Consider the following 21,208-nt stretch of genomic DNA (forward strand, 5'->3'; position numbering starts at 1 on the left):
CCCATTCTCCCCTTCAAGGACCTCTCGGTTCTGGAAACCAAAGTTCTGAATGGGAAATTTAGATGCTCAGGAGTGGAAAGTGCGACTGATTTGCATATCTCTCGCACGAGAGCCCTGAAAAGAGTAAAAAGTGGTTTACAATAGTGGGAAGAAATGCATAGCATGTTTCTCGGTTCAAGAGAGGAAAAGTCTTTGCTTGATCAGAGATGGGACTCTTTCCAAGAGTTCTGAACGGACTGTAGTTTTCTCCTGAAATTCAAGTCTAAGGCAAAAAAAAAAAAAAAAAAAAAAAAAAAAGGAGGAGGAAAAAAAAAGNAAAGAGAGAGAGAGAGGAAATCAAGCAAACAAATTATAGCCTTTAGAAACCCTTGGATGTTTCCACAAACTAGTCCCTGAAGATTTTGGAGGTGCTTAGAAGACATGGAATTTGCGTAGAGAAAACTTAGAAGGGATTGTCCTCTGTCTCTGATGGGAAAAGGACACGCACGGGCACGTGTCCATGAGAAGCTCTTTGCAAACATTTCTTAAGATGGCCGTTCTCAGAAGACAAGGATGAGGTAGCCAGGTCCTGCTTAGTTCCCAGAAATGGTCTTCTTATGATAAGTGCTCCTTATACGGTTCTCCCTGGGGCATGACTGTGACAGGGATTGTGGTCACCACCTGATTCTGAAACACAAATCTTTTGATTCTTTCAAAAACCCAGAGGAAGATAAGCAGGATGCTGACATACTGGATCCAGGCAAACTTAATCATTTCCCAGAACCCTGGTAGATAAGTACAGACAGTTAAGGAGTCAGAGATGATCTTTTCTAAGTGGAAGTTAAACTAAAGGTTTCGTTTAGACAGGAAATGGCCAAAATGTTTCAAATACCCTTATGATAAAAGGGACGACAGAAGAATATTAAGACATACATATGAATGATTCTGGCCTGAAGAATTGCCCAGAAAGAGATATGAAGAGGAAATGAGGTGTTTTTTTTTGTTTTGTTTTTTTGTTTTTTTTCTTTTCTGCATGAACAAGCAGATGGAATCATTTAAGCACTTTCCAATCTGAGGCTTCCCATATCTGTTCCTTCTTGGGACAAGGGAGTCACCTTCCTTTTTTTTGAAACTGAGCTATTACGGCTCTTTCACAGAAAGGATATGAAATGACCTCCACTGGGTACCGGACGACAGCGTCAATCACAAATGGGGCTCCGGCAGCCCTTCCCACCAGCCAGATGGGGTGGGGGTCCATCAGGACGGTGGTCACTGCAGTACAAGCAGGGGGTTAATCAGTCCGCGAATGCTCTCTCGATAACATAAGAAGGGCTATCCAAGTACTCTTTGACCCCTCATGCAGATTCTGCGCACCAGAACTCTTTCCAAAGAAAAATGACTCAAAAGGAAAGGGAATTGAATATGCAAAGCTGCTCACAAATTATTTGTTAAAACACTTGTCAAAACATTTATGTTAAAAACTTGGAACAATCTGTGTGTTCTTCAACTGTTGGATGGTGGAGCAAAGGAATACTATGCTACCACTCAAAATAATACCAATTAAAACTCTGTAGCAGTGTGGGGAAATATTTACATTAGGANTTTTCTGAGCTATGATAAGAGCTGTGTGAAAAAAAAAATCTGCATATGGACAAAGGCTGGAAGGAATAAAGAAAGAAAAGCTGTAGATGAGTGTTTTTGTTTTAAAATTCCTCTGGCTTGGGAATAATGTCACCAGTGTGTTACAAAACTTCAGGAAGAAATACTGAAATTGTAGCCCTCCCTCTTGATAAATGTGTGTGGATAGTATCTCTGATGTCCAGCTGCCAGGTAATGCTTCGGATGCCTTTAGGGAAAACCTCAGACCGCCATCCAGACCAATGTGCTGAGCCAAGCACATGCGCTGGCCTCAGAGCCTTTCCTCCGTAAGGGATGAATACACTTCGCCTTCCAGCCAGAACGCTGGGCCCTCTGTTCTCCTTCAACGGCTCATAGGGGGTAAGTCACTCCCATTCCCTACTTCTATCTGAAAACCAGGGATAGCAATTTGTCTTTGGCTTCTTTTACAGGTGTGGTGTGGGGAGCAACTCAATTAGGCGTTTACATAAAAGAAGAAATCCATCAAGCGAGTAATCAATAAATATGGCACATAAATGTGCACTCACCTGCTGGACCATAAGAGTAGTGGGGGTGTGGGTGGGGTGTGGGTCTTCAGATCAGGAGGAAAAGGAGAGATTCTGGGTAGCCTGTTCCCCTCCCATCACTGAGTAGCCACTGCTTGGGACATTTTTAGCATGACAAGGTCTCCAGTTCTGGTTTTGTCCAAGGTTCCCACTACCCTGGAAGGTCCCTGCGAAGCGGCTGAATGGACTGTACCCATCACTCACCATTCCTGTCCTGGTAAGCGGCAACGATGTGGGTGAGGTCATAGTCACGGGCAAAAGGGCTGGTCCCGTTGATTACAGACACCTGGGATATGACAGGAGGATGTGGGGTGAGCCCCAGCCCCCTTTCCACTCAGCCTTTCCTCCTCCCACCCACCCGGGGCTGAGACCGCCCTCTTGGGCCTGGTGGCCTACTCAGGCATCGGTAACCTTTTCTTCAAGGATGGATGACCCCTCACCCTGCAACAATTTTTTTTTTTAATTTTTTTCTTTTTTTTTATTTCTAGGAGAGAGAGAGAGAGAGAGAGAGCGTGAGCAGGGGAGGGTCAGAGAGAGAGGGAGTCACAGACTGAAACAGGCTCCAGGCTCTGAGCTGGCAGTCAGCACAGAGCCCGACGCGGGGCTCAAACCCACGAACCGCGAGATCATGACCTAAGTGAAAGTCGGACGCTTAACCGACTAAGCCACCCAGGCGCCCCCCGCAACAATTTTTTTTAATGGTTATTTATTTTTGAGAGAGAGAGAGAACAACGCAGGAGGGGCAGAGAGAGAGGGAGTCACAGAATCTGAAGCAGGCTTGAACTCACGGACCGCGAGATCATGACCTGAGCCAAAGTTGGCCGCTTAACCAACTTAGCCACCCAGGCACCCCAGTGATTGAAATTATCTATGTTCCGTCTTCCCATTTGAAGGGATAGAAAAAGGGGTCAATATCCACCTTTCACAGGTGGATACCCCTCTCTATTCCAGGGGGAGCAATAATTCCTTAAAAATTTTTTGAGACCATACTTTCAACCCTTTTGTCTTTTTCTTGCTCTTCCTTGGATGCTCTGTAATTCACTGCTTTTAAGTGTAGAAATGGAAGTAGGATAAAGTACAAATAATAAGCATATAATCCTTTGAAGAAGGAAATGATCTCCTGCCTTCTAATATCACATTCCTGTTGATATAATCTACTATATAAACCTGTATATAAAATGGTTATATCTTGGGGTGCCTGGGCGGCTCAGTCAGCTGAGGGTCAGACTTCAGCTCACGTCTTCAGCCCTGTGTCGGGCTCCGTGCTGAGCTGACATTGCCAAGCGTGCTTGGGATTCTCTCCCTCTCGCTCTGCTCCTCCCTGCTCATGTGTGTCTGCTCTCTCTCTCTCTCTCAAAACAAATAAACTTAAAAAAAAAAAAAAGGTTTATATCTTACAGTCCCCTTCCTCTTAAAAAAAAAAACTTATATTGATTATAATTAAAGTGACCATAAATACGTTTATCTGGACCAGTCCTAATATATGCCTGTAATAACTGATAACATTGAATTTCATTTTCTTTTTTAATTTTTAAAAATCTTTATTTATTTTTTGAGAGAGAGACAGAGTGAGCAGGGGAGGGTCAGAGAGAGAGGGAGACACAGAATCCGAAGCAGGNACTCTGCTCCTCCCTGCTCATGTGTGTCTGCTTTCTCTCTCTCTCTCAAAACAAATAAACTTAAAAAAAAAAAAAAGGTTTATATCTTACAGTCCCCTTCCTCTTAAAAAAAAAAAACTTATATTGATTATAATTAAAGTGACCATAAATACGTTTATCTGGACCAGTCCTAATATATGCCTGTAATAACTGATAACATTGAATTTCATTTTCTTTTTTAATTTTTAAAAATCTTTATTTATTTTTTGAGAGAGAGACAGAGTGAGCAGGGGAGGGTCAGAGAGAGAGGGAGACACAGAATCCAAAGCAGGCTCCAGGCTCTGAGCTGTCAGCACAGAGCCCAATGCGAACCCACAAATGGTGAGATCATGACCTGAGTTGAAGTCGGATGCTTAACCGACTGAGCCACCCAGGTGCCCCTGAATTTTATTTTCTAAAGTAGCCCAGCCCAACTTATATGGGCCCCCCATGTGATAAAAGAAAGGTTAGTAATGAGTGATCATATGCATGAATTCCAGCTCCAGCCAGCCAGTTCATGATTCTGTTATTTACAAGCGCCAGGATTTGGGGAAAATAGATTAATCTCTTTCTGCCTCAGTTTCCTCATGTGTAAAAGGAGAGTTCAGTCTTTCAACAAATCTGTCTGAGTGCTCACAGTGTGCCAGGCCCCGTTTTAGGTACTGGAGTGACTGTATAGAAGACGTCACTGCTTTTACCGCTGGGGGAAAACAGCTAGCAAAGAACTGAAAACATATCTTGGCTATTTCCTGTGGAAGTAAGGAAGATACATCTGGGTGAGGGATGATGGGCAGGGTGGAGAATGCTCTTAGAAAGGAGTGTCAGGGAAGGACCGTGCTCAGGACATTTCAGCAGGGACCCGAATGCAGTAGCAGAGCATGCTGTGTGGACACTTGGCAGAGGGAAAGGCCAAGTGCAAAAACTGGGGGGGGGCAGGGGGGCAGGAACTGCTTTGCAGGCTTGAGGAACAGCAAAAGTGCCGGTGTGGCTGGAAAGCGGCAGGGGAGGCTGTGACAGGACCAGAGGCTGGAGAGCTGGGAACTGACAGGGCAGGCGACTCATGAGGCTGCGGTCATGACCCATGAGATGATATATTTAAACCTCTTAACTCAGGCGCCAGGGCGGCTCAGTCGGTTAAGCGTCCGACTTCGGCTCAGGTCATGATCTCACGGTTCGTGGGTTCGAGCCCCACATCGGGCTCTGTGCTGATGGCTCAGAGCCTGGAGTCTGTTTCAGATGCTCTGTCTCCCTCCCTCTCTGACGCTACCCTGCTCATGCTGTCTCTCTCTCTCTCTCTCTCTCACTCAGAAAAAAAAAATTTAAAAACCTCTTAACTCAGGGCTGGCAAGTTACATGCTTAATAAACGGTGGTTAGTATGATTCCCCCAGAGTTTTCCATGAACTGCCAAAGACCGCTTGCGACATGCCTGTGGGTGCACAGACACTCAAAAATAACAGTTTAGTTTTTTTTTAATGTTTTATTTATTTCTAGGAGAGAGAGAGAGAGACACAGCGTGAGTAGGGGAGGGTCAGAGAGAGAGGGAGTCACAGACTGAAACAGGCTCCAGGCTCTGAGCTGGCAGTCAGCACAGAGCCCGACACGGGGCTCGAACCCACGAACCGCAAGATCGTGACCTAAGCGAAAGTCGGACGCTTAACTGACTAAGCCACGCAGGCACCCCAAACAGTTTAGTTCTTAAAGACAGATGTCCCCCCCCTCTTTTTAGATGTAAATACAGGTGTATCTGTCTCTATATTTTGAAAGAATTCCCGCAAGAATTCCTCAGAAATACTCTTCTGCGTCCCCCACAGGAAAAATGCTATTTCTAACTTCCATGTCTCCCTCTTCCAAGAACTTGATAAACAGTAACAGAGAGAAACAAAAGAGAGGGACAGTAAAAAGTATCCTTACGTTGTACCGAACATCGAGGCCACCACAGCTCAGGGGATGCTTCTGCTGCAGCCTCAGGTCTCCGTTCACATAGAGCTGGGACCCTGGAACAGCGAAGGAGGATTGGAGGAACGCCATGCTCTGCATCACGAATGTCGACATCCTCTGAAATCATTCCATGGAGAGACAATACCAATTTCAGGCGGATCGGAAGGCTCTGGGTTCCCAGCATCCCTGTCTGTGGTTGCAGCCAGTAGTCTCTTAAACACCAGGGTGAGCCATGCCGGAAGCCCCCTGCGCAGAAAACCCTCTGAGCTCTTAATAGCTCACACACATTAATAGGGCCCCGATGAGAAGCATTCCATTTGCCTCAATTAAATCCCAAACTACACCTCAGAATAGAGCCTTCTGCAGCATGCATTTTCCTACAAATCAGAAAGAGGGCTCAGTTCTGTTAAAAGACAAAAGGGGAGGGATGGGCTTTCGTAAGGAATCGACTCACGTGCAACTGGTAGGAGAAAGTCAAGATGAGCTGCACACCAAGAACATGTTCTGTGGATTGCAGAGGAAGCTCCAGTTTAAAATGCAGCACGTCCGTCTTCCCATCCTGGTTCTTGTCTTCTTCTCTAGTCTAGGAAACCCAAAGAGGGCCAGTGACCCTGGTCCTTAATAAGTCCAGGAAGGACCCGCTGTTGTACACGTGACCCATTCCTTTGCTATACACAGGCTTTATCTCCCCCACCGAAAGAAAAAAAAAGAATAAATTGGTATAGGCGGATCGATATCGGGGAAAGAGACACGATGTACGTGGCCCTGACCTTTCATACCAGCGCTTCTCAGTCGAGAGCCACACTGAACCGGAACTTGAAGTGGCAAGATCAACAACACCTGGGTGGCATTTTTCTTTTCTCATTGTCTCCTTCAATCTTTTTTTGTTTGCTGTGTTGCTGGTGTTTTCTTTTTTCTTTGGAAACACATCTGAGTTTATATGGAATATTTAAATAGCACATTAGAATCGCCTTCTACTTCTCTAGAAGTCAGCTTTTTAAAATAGAAAAAAGGGGCGCCTGGGTGGCTCAGTCGGTTGAGCACCCGACTTCGGCTCAGGTCATGATCTCACAGTTCGTGAGTCTGAGTCCCGCATTGGNAGAATAAATTGCTATAAGCGGATCGATATCGGGGAAAGAGACACGATGTACGTGGCCCTGACCTTTCATACCAGCGCTTCTCAGTCGAGAGCCACACTGAACCGGAACTTGAAGTGGCAAGATCAACAACACCTGGGTGGCATTTTTCTTTTCTCATTGTCTCCTTCAATCTTTTTTTGTTTGCTGTGTTGCTGGTGTTTTCTTTTTTCTTTGGAAACACATCTGAGTTTATATGGAATATTTAAATAGCACATTAGAATCGCCTTCTACTTCTCTAGAAGTCAGCTTTTTAAAATAGAAAAAAGGGGCGCCTGGGTGGCTCAGTCGGTTGAGCACCCGACTTCGGCTCAGGTCATGATCTCACAGTTCGTGAGTCTGAGTCCCGCATTGGGCTCTGTGCTGTCAGTGCGGAACCTGCCTCTGATCCTCTGTTTCCCTCTCTCTCTGCCCCTCCCCTGCTTGTGCTCTTGCTCTCTCTCTCTCAAAAATAAACATTTAAATAATTTTTTAATAGAAAAGAAATGAATCCTACTCATTATGCATTCTCCCAAACAGACTCAGAAGAAAAGCACCAAGCTCTATTTATACTTTATTTAAACACAAGTGTCTTTGCTTCAGACTATCGACACTGGACCTCATTCTCATCATTGACGTCGGGGCTTGAAAGCCGAGCGCATCTTTTAGTACCAATCAATACAATGAAAAAGGAAGCTATGTAAAATCAGCAAGGCATTAAAACTACACAGATGATTTACAAATTATGGACATGAAAGTAGGGAACACAGAGCTCTACGGAAGGAAAATGGCAAATGATAGCTCATAGAAAACACCAGAATCCAGTCTCACCTCCCATAGTCCGACCCCATACTGACCCTAAAATGAGTAACAGGGAAGATGGTCACTGAAATAAGATCACTGTGACATGATTCCTTGGGACAGCTCTGGATCCTGTTGCTACAACTGACCCTTTCCCCTGTAGGTTCTCAAAGGATTCTACTACGGTATATCACCGTTCCCATCTGCATGCTCTGTGAACAGATTCATTTTGCTTTCCGCCATTACTACTATGCAAGGAAGAGATTCTTTGTTCTTTTTCGGGCTACTAAGGTTGTTCGAGATGGAGCGATCTCAGTTTTCAGGACCTTTCAATCATGTCCTTCCTTCTAGACAATAATGTCCTTATCCTAGGCCTCGTTATAGAGGAACCTACCCCCGCTCTCCTGCCGGATTCTGTTTTCTCTGTCCTGTTCCATCAGCTTCACAGGTGTAGGGGAGGGATATCTGTTACAGGGTTGGCGATCAAGTTCCTGAGGCAATTAGGTATTAGCAATTTTGAGTAGAATGGAAAACAGGCTGCCTTGTCTTCCTGTGAATTTTCTTCGGTTGGGAAGACTTGCAAGACAAAGTTGGGTTAACTCTCTGTAGTGGACCCATGCCTTCTGGATCTTTCGGGTTGGACAGGAAGACAAAGATCAAATGTATGTCTCCACTTGCAGGACAGGATAGTGGCTGGGGGGAATTGCCAGAAGAATCCAGACCCCAACACAGTGTGGGAGGGAGAGAAACGTATTTTTTCATTTGATCTTTACACTAAAGCCTGAGGTAAGCAGAGCGAGTATTATCCCCACTGTTTAGATGAGAAAATTGAGGTTCAGGGAGATGGAGGGATTTGTCGTGTGTGGCTAGTAATGGTAAAGACTGAAATCACATCTTTGACTTCAAATCTCACTCTCTTTCCAGGACTAAAACGTCCAGACTTAAAAACCAAACCCCCCAGGGGAAGGTGTTGGGTAGGACAAATCTTTTTGCAAAACGCCAGCATCAGAGTTTGTAAGTCTGTATTCTGTCTGTGCACACACTTTTACTTCAAGTTCACACAAGATAGGAATTTGACACAGCAACATAATTTAGTGTCTGCCTGTTAAATTCTCACATTACTCTGTCAAGTATTTTTTTAGGGGCCTACTAGGTGCCAGGCACTGTCGGGTGTTGGACATATGTAACGGCAAACAAAACAGACGAACTCCATACCCTAATGGGGCTTATGTTCCCGTCCAGGAAGGCAGAAAATAAATCAATACACAAATAAATGTGGTAAGTGCCACAAAGAGAGATGAAGCAGGCTTAAATGAAAGAATGACAGGGTAGGATTTCACAGCCACTTTTTACAGGAAATATTCAGGAAGATCTGACTGTGGGAGGCTGGAATCAAGTGAGGTGGCGAGGCACAGAAATATCTATGGGAAGAGTGATCCCTGCTGACAAAGTTCACTGGCTCCGCGCTGTGCGCAAAGTGGGTCAGTGCTTAAGGGAGCGAGGAGGCCGGTGCAGCCGAGGGGGTGAGGAGGCAGGTGGAAGCTGAGGCCAAGGCAGCCGTGGGGTGAACGAATGATGCAGGTACTGCATCTCCCGCAAGCGCCCATCGCCAGGTCTGGCTTTCATGCCCACAGGGCTGGCAGGGTGGCTGCGTTTCCGTGCCAGCACTTGGCCCACTGACAACACCCACCATTTCATCCCACTGAGTTCAAATCAAGCTTAACGCATGTGCAACAGCTCTAAAGGCAGGCATTCAGAGAGCTAATACTTCTTTAACACAAGTTCAAGGTTAGTACCTAAAACCCCATTGGTGTGTTTGGCTAAGAGAATTCATAAATTACACCGGCACCTTATTTTTATAAGGCATATGTGCAGTTCGAAGCAGCTTGTATATCCATTGATTGTCCCATCTGATTCCCCTGCATATATCAGTTATAGTAATAATTAGCAATAATTAAAAAGCTCTTTACAGTGTTACATTGAGGCTCTAAGAGAGGGTACGGGACCCAGTGACAGAACTGGGGCTGGGACTTAGGTTTGCAGGCTCTATTCAGTGCTCCTTCTACCAGAGCCTACAAGAACCCTAATTTCAAAGATTTCTGGTGGCTAAAGCAGGAGAATCCTTTAGGAAATGTTAAATCAATATGAATATACTAGATGAGATAAATGCAGGCATTGGTAGGTTTAGTCAATTCTCTTCAGGGTGCCTGGATCCATCGGGGGCCAATCAGGGAGGCAGAAACAAAAATAAACAATAACTTTAACAGAGGGAGTTTAGTATAGGGGACAATTAGTAACGAAGGCGTCAGAGGACCAGAAGGGCAGGAGGGGAGCACTGAGGTAGGATACAGAGGGTGACAGCAGAGAGCGGCGCCGCCTAGGGCTGGAGAAGGAAGGGGAGAGGCTGGCGTCACCTCAAGGAGCTGGGATCCAGACCTCAGGAGCCTGGAGGAAGGAACCCACCAGAGGGAATCAATAGGCCTGGAGGAGACATCCCCCTTCCGTCTGCTTCACCCGGACAATGGTTCTTTCCTCTGGCTGCGGTTTCCAGTTTTCTCCCACTCCGAGAACTGGGCTCATCATGCCTCCTACAGGCAGAGCCTCACAGAGAGGCAGAGGGCAAGGGAGGATGTGGTTTTCAGCAACTCAGCATGAGCAGGACAAAGCAGGGTGCGGAAGGACGGGTTTGGGGCGGGAACAAGGCCCGCTAATCTGCACACCACCTGTGAGAGTTGCTGTAAATTTAATCACTGCCATTATTTCTGGCTGCACCGACTTGTAACATTTCCCCCATCAGGGATTCTACAGTATTTGATGGTTTGTTGGAATTTTGTTAGGCTCCTGTTTGTTTTCATACCTTTTAATTCTTTCATATCATAGTCTTTTATCAAAGGTTANGAATTTAATCACTGCCATTATTTCTGGCTGCACCGACTTGTAACATCTCCCCCATCAGGGATTCTACAGTATTTGGTTTGTTGGAATTTTGTTAGGCTCCTGTTTGTTTTCATACCTTTTAATTCTTTCATATCATAGTCTTTTATCAAAGGTTAATTTCTTAATTTTTTCAAAAGATTTTATGTTTAAGTAATTCTATACCCAATGTGTGGCTCAAACTCAAGATCCAGAGTTGCATGGTCTACCAACTGAGCCAGCCAGGCACCCCAAGGTTAATTTCTTAATTTTTTCAAAAGATTTTATGTTTAAGTAATTCTATACCCAATGTGTGGCTCAAACTCAAGATCCAGAGTTGCATGGTCTACCAACTGAGCCAGCCAGGCACCCCAAGGTTAATTTCTTAATTTTTTCAAAAGATTTTATGTTTAAGTAATTCTATACCCAATGTGTGGCTCAAACTCAAGATCCAGAGTTGCATGGTCTACCAACTGAGCCAGCCAGGCACCCCAAGGTTAATTTCTTAATTTTTTCAAAAGATTTTATGTTTAAGTAATTCTATACCCAATGTGTGGCTCAAACTCAAGATCCAGAGTTGCATGGTCTACCAACTGAGCCAGCCAGGCACCCCAAGGTTAATTTCTTAGTGCATACCAGTGTCCATCATACCATATTCTTGTCATCGTGGGGTGTTTCATATTTTTCTTTTAATGTTGAAAGCATTCTTTGGCACCAGTCTCTCGGTCTCCAGCAAAGTAGGGAACAATACCTTATGGTTCCTAGACTCATCAAATTCTTGCTACTTGTATTTCAATGAGTCTAAGATACCATCAATTATAAAATGCACCATTACTTTATATACCAGCACCTTTTATATGAGCACCTGGATGGTTTGGTCAGCGGAGTGGCTGACTTGATTTCGGCTCAGGTCATGATCCCAGGGTTGTGGAAATGAGGCCCATGTCAGGCTCGGTGCTGAGCATGAAGCCTGCTTAAGATACTCTCCCTCTCTCTCTCTCTCTGCTCCTATCCCCTGCTAACACACTCTCTCTCAAATAAAACTATACACACACACACACGCACACACACACACATACACACACACACTATAAACAAAATAAATTGATCTAGGGATTCCTAAAACTTCTTTACATTTTGATATATTTGCATCACTTCGTGACTCCATGATAGCCATACCTTTCTATGTAATTTTGTCCTTTGTACCTCAAGCACATTGGTGATAAAATATTTTTTAAAAACCCATAAAGGGACTAAAATCCACTGGTCTGGGCTCTTAGGCAGGCTGTAAACTAACCATTGGCACCTTTGCACATGGGTAGGCAATGAGGACTATGCCAAGCCTGTTTCCCGGCAGCAGCTGTTGTAAGATACCATAGAGAGGACACCGTTTGATTTCAGAGCTGTGAAAAAAAATGGGTATCTCAGATGCATGATGCTCCCCACTCACCTTCCTGCATCCCCTTATAGCTTCAGCCCCCATATTCTGTGGGTCCACACACGCCTTAAAAAGCTAAGTCAGGCTTATTGAAGAGAGAGGTCACCCTGTGCTTTTTTTTTTCTTCTGTCATTAACAACAATAGCAACAAGAAACTCAGACTGGGAAAGCATTAAAAGCATAGGAACTTCAGAGACGCTGTCCAAGGTGAGCTGAGCAAAGGAGAAGCAAGACCATTTCTGACTTCTGAGGCATTTCCCCAAATTAGCAACCACAGAGCCGCTCCCCTGCATTTGGTCAAAACTTGACCTAAAACCACTGCTTCCTTGGCTTCCTGGGCAGTTTCTCAGGCGGTAGTTAGTCCAGCTTTATGTAGGGAGTTCAGGGGAAGAAAGTGTTTTGCTGCGATAAGGGTTCAGAGGATACAACACAGAACGAGAAACCCTTGGGTTGTAGTCCTGACTGTTCCCTTGAGAACAAGGCAAATTATGTCACTCCTCTGAGTCTGGGTTTCTTTACCTGTAAAACAGGGGTATAAACCTCTACATCACAAGGTTAATGTGAGGGTTAAAGAGATAATATATGTAAAAAAAATCGGGGCGCCTGCGTGGCTCAGTCAGCTAAGTGTCCAACTTCAGCTCAGGTCATGATCTCGCAGTTTGTGAGTTTGGGCCCCAGGTCGGGATCTGCGCTGACAGCTCGGAGCCTGGAGCCTGGAGCCTGCTTTGGATTCTGTGTCTTCCTCTCTCTCTGCCCCTCCCCGATTCATGCTCTGTCACTCTTTCTCAAAAACGAAAACATTAAAGAATATATATGTAAAAAATTAATACTTAATAATGAGTGAATATCACAGCCCAAGTACTATGTAAAGGGCTTTAAATATATTATTTAATGACAAAATGCTAAGCATATATTTCAGACATAGTAAACCAACAGTAATTTTTTTTTTTAAGTTTATTTATTTACTTTGAGAGAGAGAGCATGAGCAGGGGAGGGGCAGAGAGAGGGAGAGAATCCCAAGCAGGCTCCATGCTGTCAGAGCAGAGCCCAACACAGGGCTTGATTTTATGAACCATGAAATCATGAACTGAACTGAAATCAAGAATTGAACATTTAGCCAACTGAGGCACCCAGGCATCCCAACAGTAATTTTTATTACTATGGCTTGCAAGTGAATCACCAGAAGATCACCCGCCTGCTTTAAAACAAACCTGAGGGGCGCGTGGGTGGCTTAGTTGGTTAAGTGTACAACTTTTGCTTAGGTCATGATCTCACGGTTCGTGGGTTCGAGCCCCGCGTTGGGCTCTGTGCTGACTGCCAGCTCAGAGCCTGGAGCCTGTTTCAGAATCTGTGACTCCCTCTCTCTCTGACCCTCCCCTGCTCATGCTGTCTGTCTCTCTCTCTCTCCTAGAAATAAATAAAACATTAAAAAATTAAAAAAAAAATAAAACAAACCTGAGACTTAATTCACGTATCCAATTACGTATAATTCACATGTATCATTCACTAGATTTTAGGATATTCAAACGTTGTGCAATTATGTCACTATCTAAATTCCAATTTCAAAACATTTTCTTCATCTGGAAAAGGAACCCTGTGTCCATTAATCACTACCCATCTCTCCCCTCCAATTCCCCAACCCCCTGTAACTCATAATCTAATTTCTGTCTGTATGGATTTGTCTATTCTGAATATTTAATATGAATAGAATCATACACTGTGTTGCTTTGTGTTTGGATTCTTTCACTCAGCATGTTTTGAAGGTTCATCCATGCTGTAGCACATATCATGACTCCATTCCTTTCTGTGGTTGAATAATTTTCCGTTATATGGTTATAACACAATTTGTTTATCCATTCGTTTTTTTTAATGTTTTATTTATTTCTGAGAGAGAGACAGCGTAAGGAGGGGAGGCTCAGAGAGAGGGGGAGATACAGAATCTGAAACAGGCTCCAGGCTGAGCTAGCTGTCAGCATAGAGCCTGACGCGGGGCTCGAACCCACGAACCATGAGATCATGACCTGAGCCAAAGTCGGATGCTTAACCGACTGAGCCGCCCAGGTGCCCCATCCATTCATTTGTTGATGGACGTTTGGGTTGGGTTTTTTGCTATCAGGAATAAAGCCTCTACGAACATTTGCGCATGAGATTTTGTGTAGACATAGCTCTTCAATTCTCTTGGGTACACATATACCTAGGCATGGAGGTGCCAGAAAATATGGTAATTCTAGTTTAACTTTTTGAGAACTGCAAACTATTTTCCAAAGCAGCTATGTCACTTTATATACTTAGCAGCTGTTAATTGTTTTTGGTTTGTTTTTGCCTTACTTGGGCACTTTCTAATTTTTTTTCCTTTAAAAATTGTCATTATAGTCCAAAAGTCTTTTTTTTTTTTTTTTTATTTCTATGANCGGGGCTCGAACCCACGAACTGGGAGATCATGACCTAAGCGAAAGTCAGACGCTTAACCGACTAAGCCACCCAGGCGCCCCAGTCCAAAAATCCTGAATATGTATTATACTCTTATGGCACAGAATTTAAAAGGTAAAAGGATGTATAGCAAAAAAATATATAGTAAAAAATTTCTCTCTCACTCTAACCTTAGCTACCTAATTCCTTCCCCAGAGCAATCAGTGTTGTCAGTATCTTTTGAATCCTCCCAGAGAAAGAACATGCACATATGTATATGTATACACAACCACACACACATATGTTGCTATTTTTTCTATTATTTTTATATGAATAGAAGCTTACAATATACAATTTTTGGTTTTTGTACTTATCAATTTCTCTTGGAGGTAATTCAATATATAGAGATCCACTTCATTAAAAAAAAAATAGCTAGGGGCAACTGGGTGGCTCAGCTGGCTAAGCGTCTGACTCTTAACTTCAACTCAGGCCATGATCTCACAGGTTGTCGGTTTGAGCCCCGCATCAAACACACTTCAGCGCAGAGCTTGCTTGGGATTCTCTTTCTCCCTCTTTCTCTGTCCCTCCCCAACCTGTGAGTATACATGCACGTACTCTCTCCCTCCCTCCCTCCCTCTGTAATAAAAATAATTTTTAAAACTTAAAANAGTTCATGAGATTGAGCCCAGGACAGAGTCTGCTTGGGATTCTCTCTCTGCCCTTCCCCCACTTGCACACGAACTCTCTCTCACTCAAAATAAATAAACTTAAAAACAAAAAAAGCTATGCAACTCTCCACTGGGCAGGTGTGCCACAATTTCTTTGCTGAGTCTTCTATTGCTACACGGGTTGTTTACGTTATTACAAACAATGCTGCAATAGGGAACTTTCTATATACGTCATGTCTTCATGTCTAATGTGTGCACAAACCTTAGGGTACCTCACTTGAAGTGGAAGCAGGCATGAAGCAGGCCTGTACATCTGTAATTCTGATAAATATGGACGTGTATTCCTTCAAAGAAGTTGTTCCAATCTACATTCCCATCAGTGACATACAGGAATGCTCACACGTTTCCCTGCATCTTGACCATGGTGTTGTCAACTTCAATTTTTGCCTATTTGATAGATTAAAAAATGGCACTCAATATATTCTTTGCATTTCTCCAACCATGCTTGTGATTTCATATGTTTAAGAGTCAAATGTGTTTCCTTTTCTCTGAACTGTTTACCTTCTTTGCTTGTTTTTCTAGCGGGTGGTTGGTTTTTTCATTATAGATCTATAGGCACTTTATGTTAGGAAAAGGAGCTTTTGACAAGTGATGCAAATAATAAAACACTTTCCTAGTAGTCATTTGTGTTTTGATTGTGCTTATGGTATTACCATGCCGATAGTTTTAAACAATTATTTTTAATTTTATAGATGAATTTACCAAAAATGTTTCTTTTACGGATTCTAGATTTTATGTCATACTTCAAATAACCTTTCCTATTCCAAGATATAAAAGCTTTCACCCACCATTTGTTTCATTACCCTTATTATTTCATATTTAAAATTTTTTCATGTTTATTTTTGACAGAGAAAGAGTGTGAGTGGGGGAGGGGCAGAGAGAGAGAGGGAGACACAGCATCCGAAGCAGGCTCCAGGCTCTGAGCTGTCGGCCCAGAGCCTGACATGGGACTTCAACTCATCGAGATCATGACCTGAGCTGAAGTTGGATGCTTAACCAACTGAGCCACCCAGGAGCCCCTTATTTCATATCTTGAATTGAATTTTTATCTATCTGGACTTTAATTCTGGTGTACAGTCTGGGCCCTGGCTTCATCTTAACTTTTTCCAGATGGCTTCCCCTTTGTCCCTGCACCATTTTATTCTATAAGTCAGCTTTTGTCGCTGATTTAAAATGCCACCTCTATCATATTTGAGTCCTTTTCTATACTTTTTATGTAAGTTCTTGAAACCACATTGCTTTGCTAGTTATGTCTTTAAGGTATAGTTTATATCTGGTAGAGCTATTCTCCTTGTATGACCCTTCTATTTCTCCTAGAGGTTTTCCTTCTTTTTCCATATATCTGTCTGTCCCTCCAAACTGTCCTGTTTTCATTGAGAATACATTGAAATTATAGATTAATCAAGGGAGAAGAGATATATTTATGATGTTGAATTTTCCTATCCAAGAATATGAAGAGAGAGGGAGACACAGGGAGATAAAGAATCTGAAGCAGGCTCCAGACTCTGAGCTAGCCGTCAGCACAGAGCCCGATGCGGGGCTCGAACCCACGAATCATGTGATCATGACCTGAGCCGAAGTTGGACGCTCAACCGACTGAGCCACCCAGGCGCCCCAACATTACCATTTTTTTAATCTCTTGTGTCATTCGTCAGTCTCTTTATTTATATAGATCTTGTACATTTTTTGTTAAGCTTATTCCTAATGAGTTTATTTTAGGGGTTCCTGTTGAGATCTGTACTTGCACTATACCTTCTAATGCATTTATTTATACCTTATGATTGGAAACTATTCTTAAACCAAGAGCCCAGCTAGGAACAAAGCAAATCATTTACTGAGAAAGAACACAGATGACATAGTCATAGATTGCTTATAGACACTGGCCTAGAATGGAGGGAAAAGAAAGACTAGGAAAAAAGAGCTTTGGCTTTGTATTTCATAGTGTAAAATTACCCAGTATTAAAAAGGATTAATAGTTCTGGGCACCATAAAAATAAGAGGTTGTCTTGGTTTTGTGGATCAAAAACGGGCACACATACATTAGAAGTAGGGGAACATGGGGAGTGCTCTTGAGGGAGTAGTTTCTGGCTACAGAGATAATAGCCTAGCTAACTAGCAGTCCAACTCGGGGGACAGTCAGTTGGTGGATGAACAAATGAAAAGAACAAATGAATAAAATCGAATGCTATATCCTTGTTTTCATGATTACTTTATGTTTTCCTAATTATTTCTTAGACTCAAGTAACCAGGGACCATGGTAGAGAGGAATACACAAAGGTGATGAAAAAAACCTTGTACCAAAACTTAAAAGACAGGGAGTACTAATCTAAAGTAAAATGAGCAAGTTAATTTTTTTTGTTTGGAATAAAAAAATCCTTTTGCTTCCACTGTTGGACAGTAAACACATGCACGTGGAACACGAGAACAATAGGGAGTATAGAGGGAAAAGTAAGCATACCTTGACGGCCTCTCATCCATAGTCACCCTTCCCCACAGCCATTATCATCTCAATAAGAATAAAAATGGGCAACATGTAATGATTAGTGAGGAGCTACTGAAGGAAATTTGTCTCCTACTCCAGTTCTATGTTTTATTATTTTTTTAATTTTTTAAGGTTTCATTTATTTCTGAGAGAGGGAGAGATAGCGTGAGCAGGGGAAGGTCAGAGAGAGAGGGAGATACAGAATCTGAAACGGCCTCCAAGCTCTGAGCTGGCTGTCAGCACAGAGCCTGATGCGGGGCTCGAACCCATGAACCGTGAGATCATGACCTGAGTCGAGGTCAGACGCTTAACTGATTGAGCCACCCAGGCACCCCTCCAGTTCTATGTTTTAAAATCAATTTAAAAGACCTGATCATTTGAAGAATCAAAGGAATTCAACAATGTTTGTTACAAAACGCAGCAGACTTCCAGCCCTATGGCAAATATTTTCATCTCATTTACCTGATTATGTAGAAATGAATCTCCAGGTCTTTAAACAGCATTGGCCCAGGCACTTCTGGATTTCTCAGAGTTGGGCATTCTCTGAGGACTCTCCACAAGGAGAGATGAAGGGTTAGTTTTCTGCCCTCCACTCCTCAACTGAGTTTAACTCTCATTTTGGTTAGTCAATCAATATTCAGTGTTCCCACAATTATGACTATGTAAATCCTTTTCCTTTCTCCCTCTGAAGAGCCTGAAATTAAGGCCTCCATTAAGGGCAACCTCGGGCTGCACGTAGCCCCAGTCCCAGTCCCAGGAAAAGCCTCAGATTGTTCAACGCTAAAGCCATCCTCGGACGGCCCTCAGATCAGCTAATCAAAAAACATTCCTATGGTCTGAGTCAAGGCTGGGAACTGCAGACAGTTATTTTATACAAACCAGCCAATTTCTCACCGCTTGCCTGAACCCCACGTGGGCCCTCTGAACTCACGTCATTTTTGGTCATTTTCAAAGGATTCTCAAAAGTTATGATTGGGTCCCACCAAAAGTAATGAACACCTCACGGATACTGAATGGTCGAAACTGTTACCATGGGTGCTGTACAATTGTAATTGGTGCTTATGTGATGATGCTACACATACTGTAACACCCCCATCCCTTACTCCTTAAAAACCCTGTTCGCTATTGTTCTTCGCTTCACCTTGCTGCCAGGGCACTGGTAGGCAGGCGGGTGAGCCCCTGCTCGAGCTTGTAATAAAGACCCTTTTGTATTTGCATCGGTGCCGGCTCCTTGGAGGTCTCTGGGACTCGCGATTCGGGCACAACACCTCTTCCTTACTTCTTATTTCGCTGGATTTAATAATTATTTGCTTGCTTAGTTTCCTGTTTACTGGTACAATTTCAACAAACAGTTTATAATTCCTCACAATTTGATGTTTAAAGGTGCAAGATTTACTCAAAATCTGGTTCCCTGGAGAATCTAACATTGAGAAAGTAAAAGCACATCAAACATCCACCAACAGAGAACTGTTAAATAAATCCATTACAGTTTTTCCATATCGTGAAATACTATGCAGATTTTAAAGAGAAAAAGGTTAATTAACAAGTATACATATATCAGACATGTACTCTAATTTTGTCATTATATATGCTTTACTATTTTACAATGAGCATGCATTTTTATAATCAGAAAAAAAAGTTAAAGGAATCAGAAAAAAGCAATCTGAATCCTATTTTGTTGTTATTCATACGTCCAATCAGATTAAAAAATGTTTGTGTGTGTAAAGAGATTCAACTTTGGAAGAAGAAAAAACAGAATTTTTACACTTCCAAAGGAAAATATTTTCAGAAAATGAGAAGGGGGTGAATACAGAGGAAACACCCATCCTGAACCAAATACTAAATTACAGACAGTAAAATGTTTCCTTTTCATCCTGGACAGCTGCAAAATGGAGCAGCATCCACCCTTACAAATCCAGGGCGGCAGGACTGGGCCCCTAGCACTTTCTGGGGATGTGGCTTGACCAATGAGCACCTCGGCATCCACGTGTTAGGTCTGCGTAAAAATGCATGCTTGTGCGGGTCTCTGGGGCGATGCACAAATGCAGCGACACAGTGGGGTAATTAATAAGAACACTTTTCGGCCTTTGTGATTCATAAAGTAATTTTAGCGACCACCCATCCATCAGGCCGGGCCCACGGAAATGACGGGGACGAGAGACAGGCTCCCCAGGCCTCGGGTTTCTGTGTTGGACACATGCTGACAGCAGTGGCTAACTTTCTTGGGGTTGGGGACTGCTTGGAGAAGTCAAATGAGTCAAGAGAGTCACCTCCCGGGAAATTAAACATATACTCAGGCCAATGCGCTTGTGTACACAACTTTCGTGGGTTCACGACCCTTAAGACCCAAGCTGGGCTTCCCCAGGCGGGGCCTGCTCACCCTCCCCCCGGCACCCCTAGCCACCCTCTTCCAGTCCCGGTGGCCTCTAGGCCCGAGGGAGAACCACCTACCGATACCAGCGGGACGCGCAGGTGATCCCCCTGGAGCCGGTTGAAGGCGGGGAACGTGCTCCAGGCCAGGAACCCGCCGGGATCGGGTCCTAGCAAGGCCACGAGCAGCACCTGGTGCTGGAAGCGCACAGTCGGCTGCTCTTCGTAGCTGCTGCGCTTCAGCCAAAACCCTAGAGATAGAGAGGGCGATGTCAGGAAGGCGGGCACCAGCACAGCGGGCTGCGGGGAGCAGTGCGCGCAGCGGCCGCGGGCAGGCTCACCGTGGCTCCGGAAGGCCACCAGCAGCGGCGGGATGTACGTGAGCACGGCGGCCAGCAGCAGGAAGAGCGCGGCCTTGGAGCAGAGCCCCGCGCGGTAACCGCGCTCGACAGGGTGAGAGAAAAGCTCGTAGAGCGCCATGAACCCGGCGCGGAGTCCAGCCCCTTGTCCTGGAGCGCTCCGCGGTTCGAGAGGAAGGACCAAGTTTGGCTTCTCCTGGTTGCCATAGCCTTGGTCTCCACGGCAACTGACGGCGCAGGGAAAGGAACCAATAGCAAGGACGCGAGGCCCTGGTAGGGGTGGGGCTCAGAGGGGGCGGTGCCCACTGGTGGGCGTTAGACCCAGCTTTCCGCTTTACGTGCTTTTTCCAAACGCTAAGTGGAAATACGATGTTTCGCTGCCCAGAATCGTCGCCATCTCCTGTGTTAACATTTGTGCAAAATAAGATTTCCGAAAAGTTGACTTGAAGTAACTGCCTGCTTATGTGTCAACTGTTAATCCCCAATGTTGTTCATACTTAAGTCCTACCGGACACAGCACACCATACATTACGGGAAAACACAAATGTGGCTGTAGTTCTGGCGGTGGCCGGGCTAAGACCAAAGTCAGGTCCCTTTGTCTCCTAAATTTGTTGCTTTCACTATACTCTGTAAGAGGACAGACAAATCTGTCGGCACTTCTCGACACAAATCTCTGAGATCTTGGAGGAATAAAGGATAATCAGCACATGGTTCTCTGCTATACTTCATTACCTTATACTGGACACAAGGTTGGCCACCGGTTTTAAGGGAAGTTGTGGTCCTTCTCAGAGACGACACTGGCTCATCACTTAATTGAATGCTTCCACCACAATCACCACCGCCCCCCCCCCCCCC

At 44.1% G+C, this 21,208-nt stretch overlaps 1 protein-coding gene across 1 annotated transcript; it reads right to left on the reverse strand.

Annotated features, from left to right (window-relative positions):
* Nucleotides 1-323: 323 nt before the first annotated feature.
* Nucleotides 324-20,761, reverse strand: TMEM231 (transmembrane protein 231). The gene is made up of 7 exons (XM_077754031.1): nt 20,336-20,761; nt 20,076-20,245; nt 6,193-6,321; nt 5,712-5,855; nt 2,367-2,448; nt 1,146-1,251; nt 324-775 (listed from the first exon to the last, which is right to left on the reverse strand). Exons 1-7 carry the CDS (start codon nt 20,472-20,474, stop codon nt 595-597), a joined length of 951 nt encoding a protein of 316 aa, XP_077610157.1. The 5' UTR covers nt 20,475-20,761; the 3' UTR covers nt 324-594.
* Between the last annotated feature and the right edge of the window lie 447 nt (nt 20,762-21,208).

This window comes from Crocuta crocuta, unplaced genomic scaffold (genome assembly GCF_008692635.1).
Source record: "Crocuta crocuta isolate KB4526 unplaced genomic scaffold, BGI_CrCroc_1.0 scaffold61, whole genome shotgun sequence".
Taxonomy (NCBI): domain Eukaryota; kingdom Metazoa; phylum Chordata; class Mammalia; order Carnivora; family Hyaenidae; genus Crocuta; species Crocuta crocuta.

What these genes read in the sequence shown, in the direction of transcription:
- TMEM231 (XM_077754031.1), bottom strand. Translation starts at nt 20,474, where the DNA reads ATGGCGCTCTACGAGCTTTTCTCTCACCCTGTCGAGCGCGGTTACCGC. An exon ending in GCCTCGATGTTCGGTACAAC is followed by an intron (nt 2,449 to 5,711) that starts GTAAGGATACTT and finishes GTCATATCCCAG; the next exon opens with GTGTCTGTAATCAACGGGAC. An exon ending in CGCTTACCAGGACAGGAATG is followed by an intron (nt 1,252 to 2,366) that starts GTGAGTGATGGG and finishes CTTGTACTGCAG; the next exon opens with TGACCACCGTCCTGATGGAC.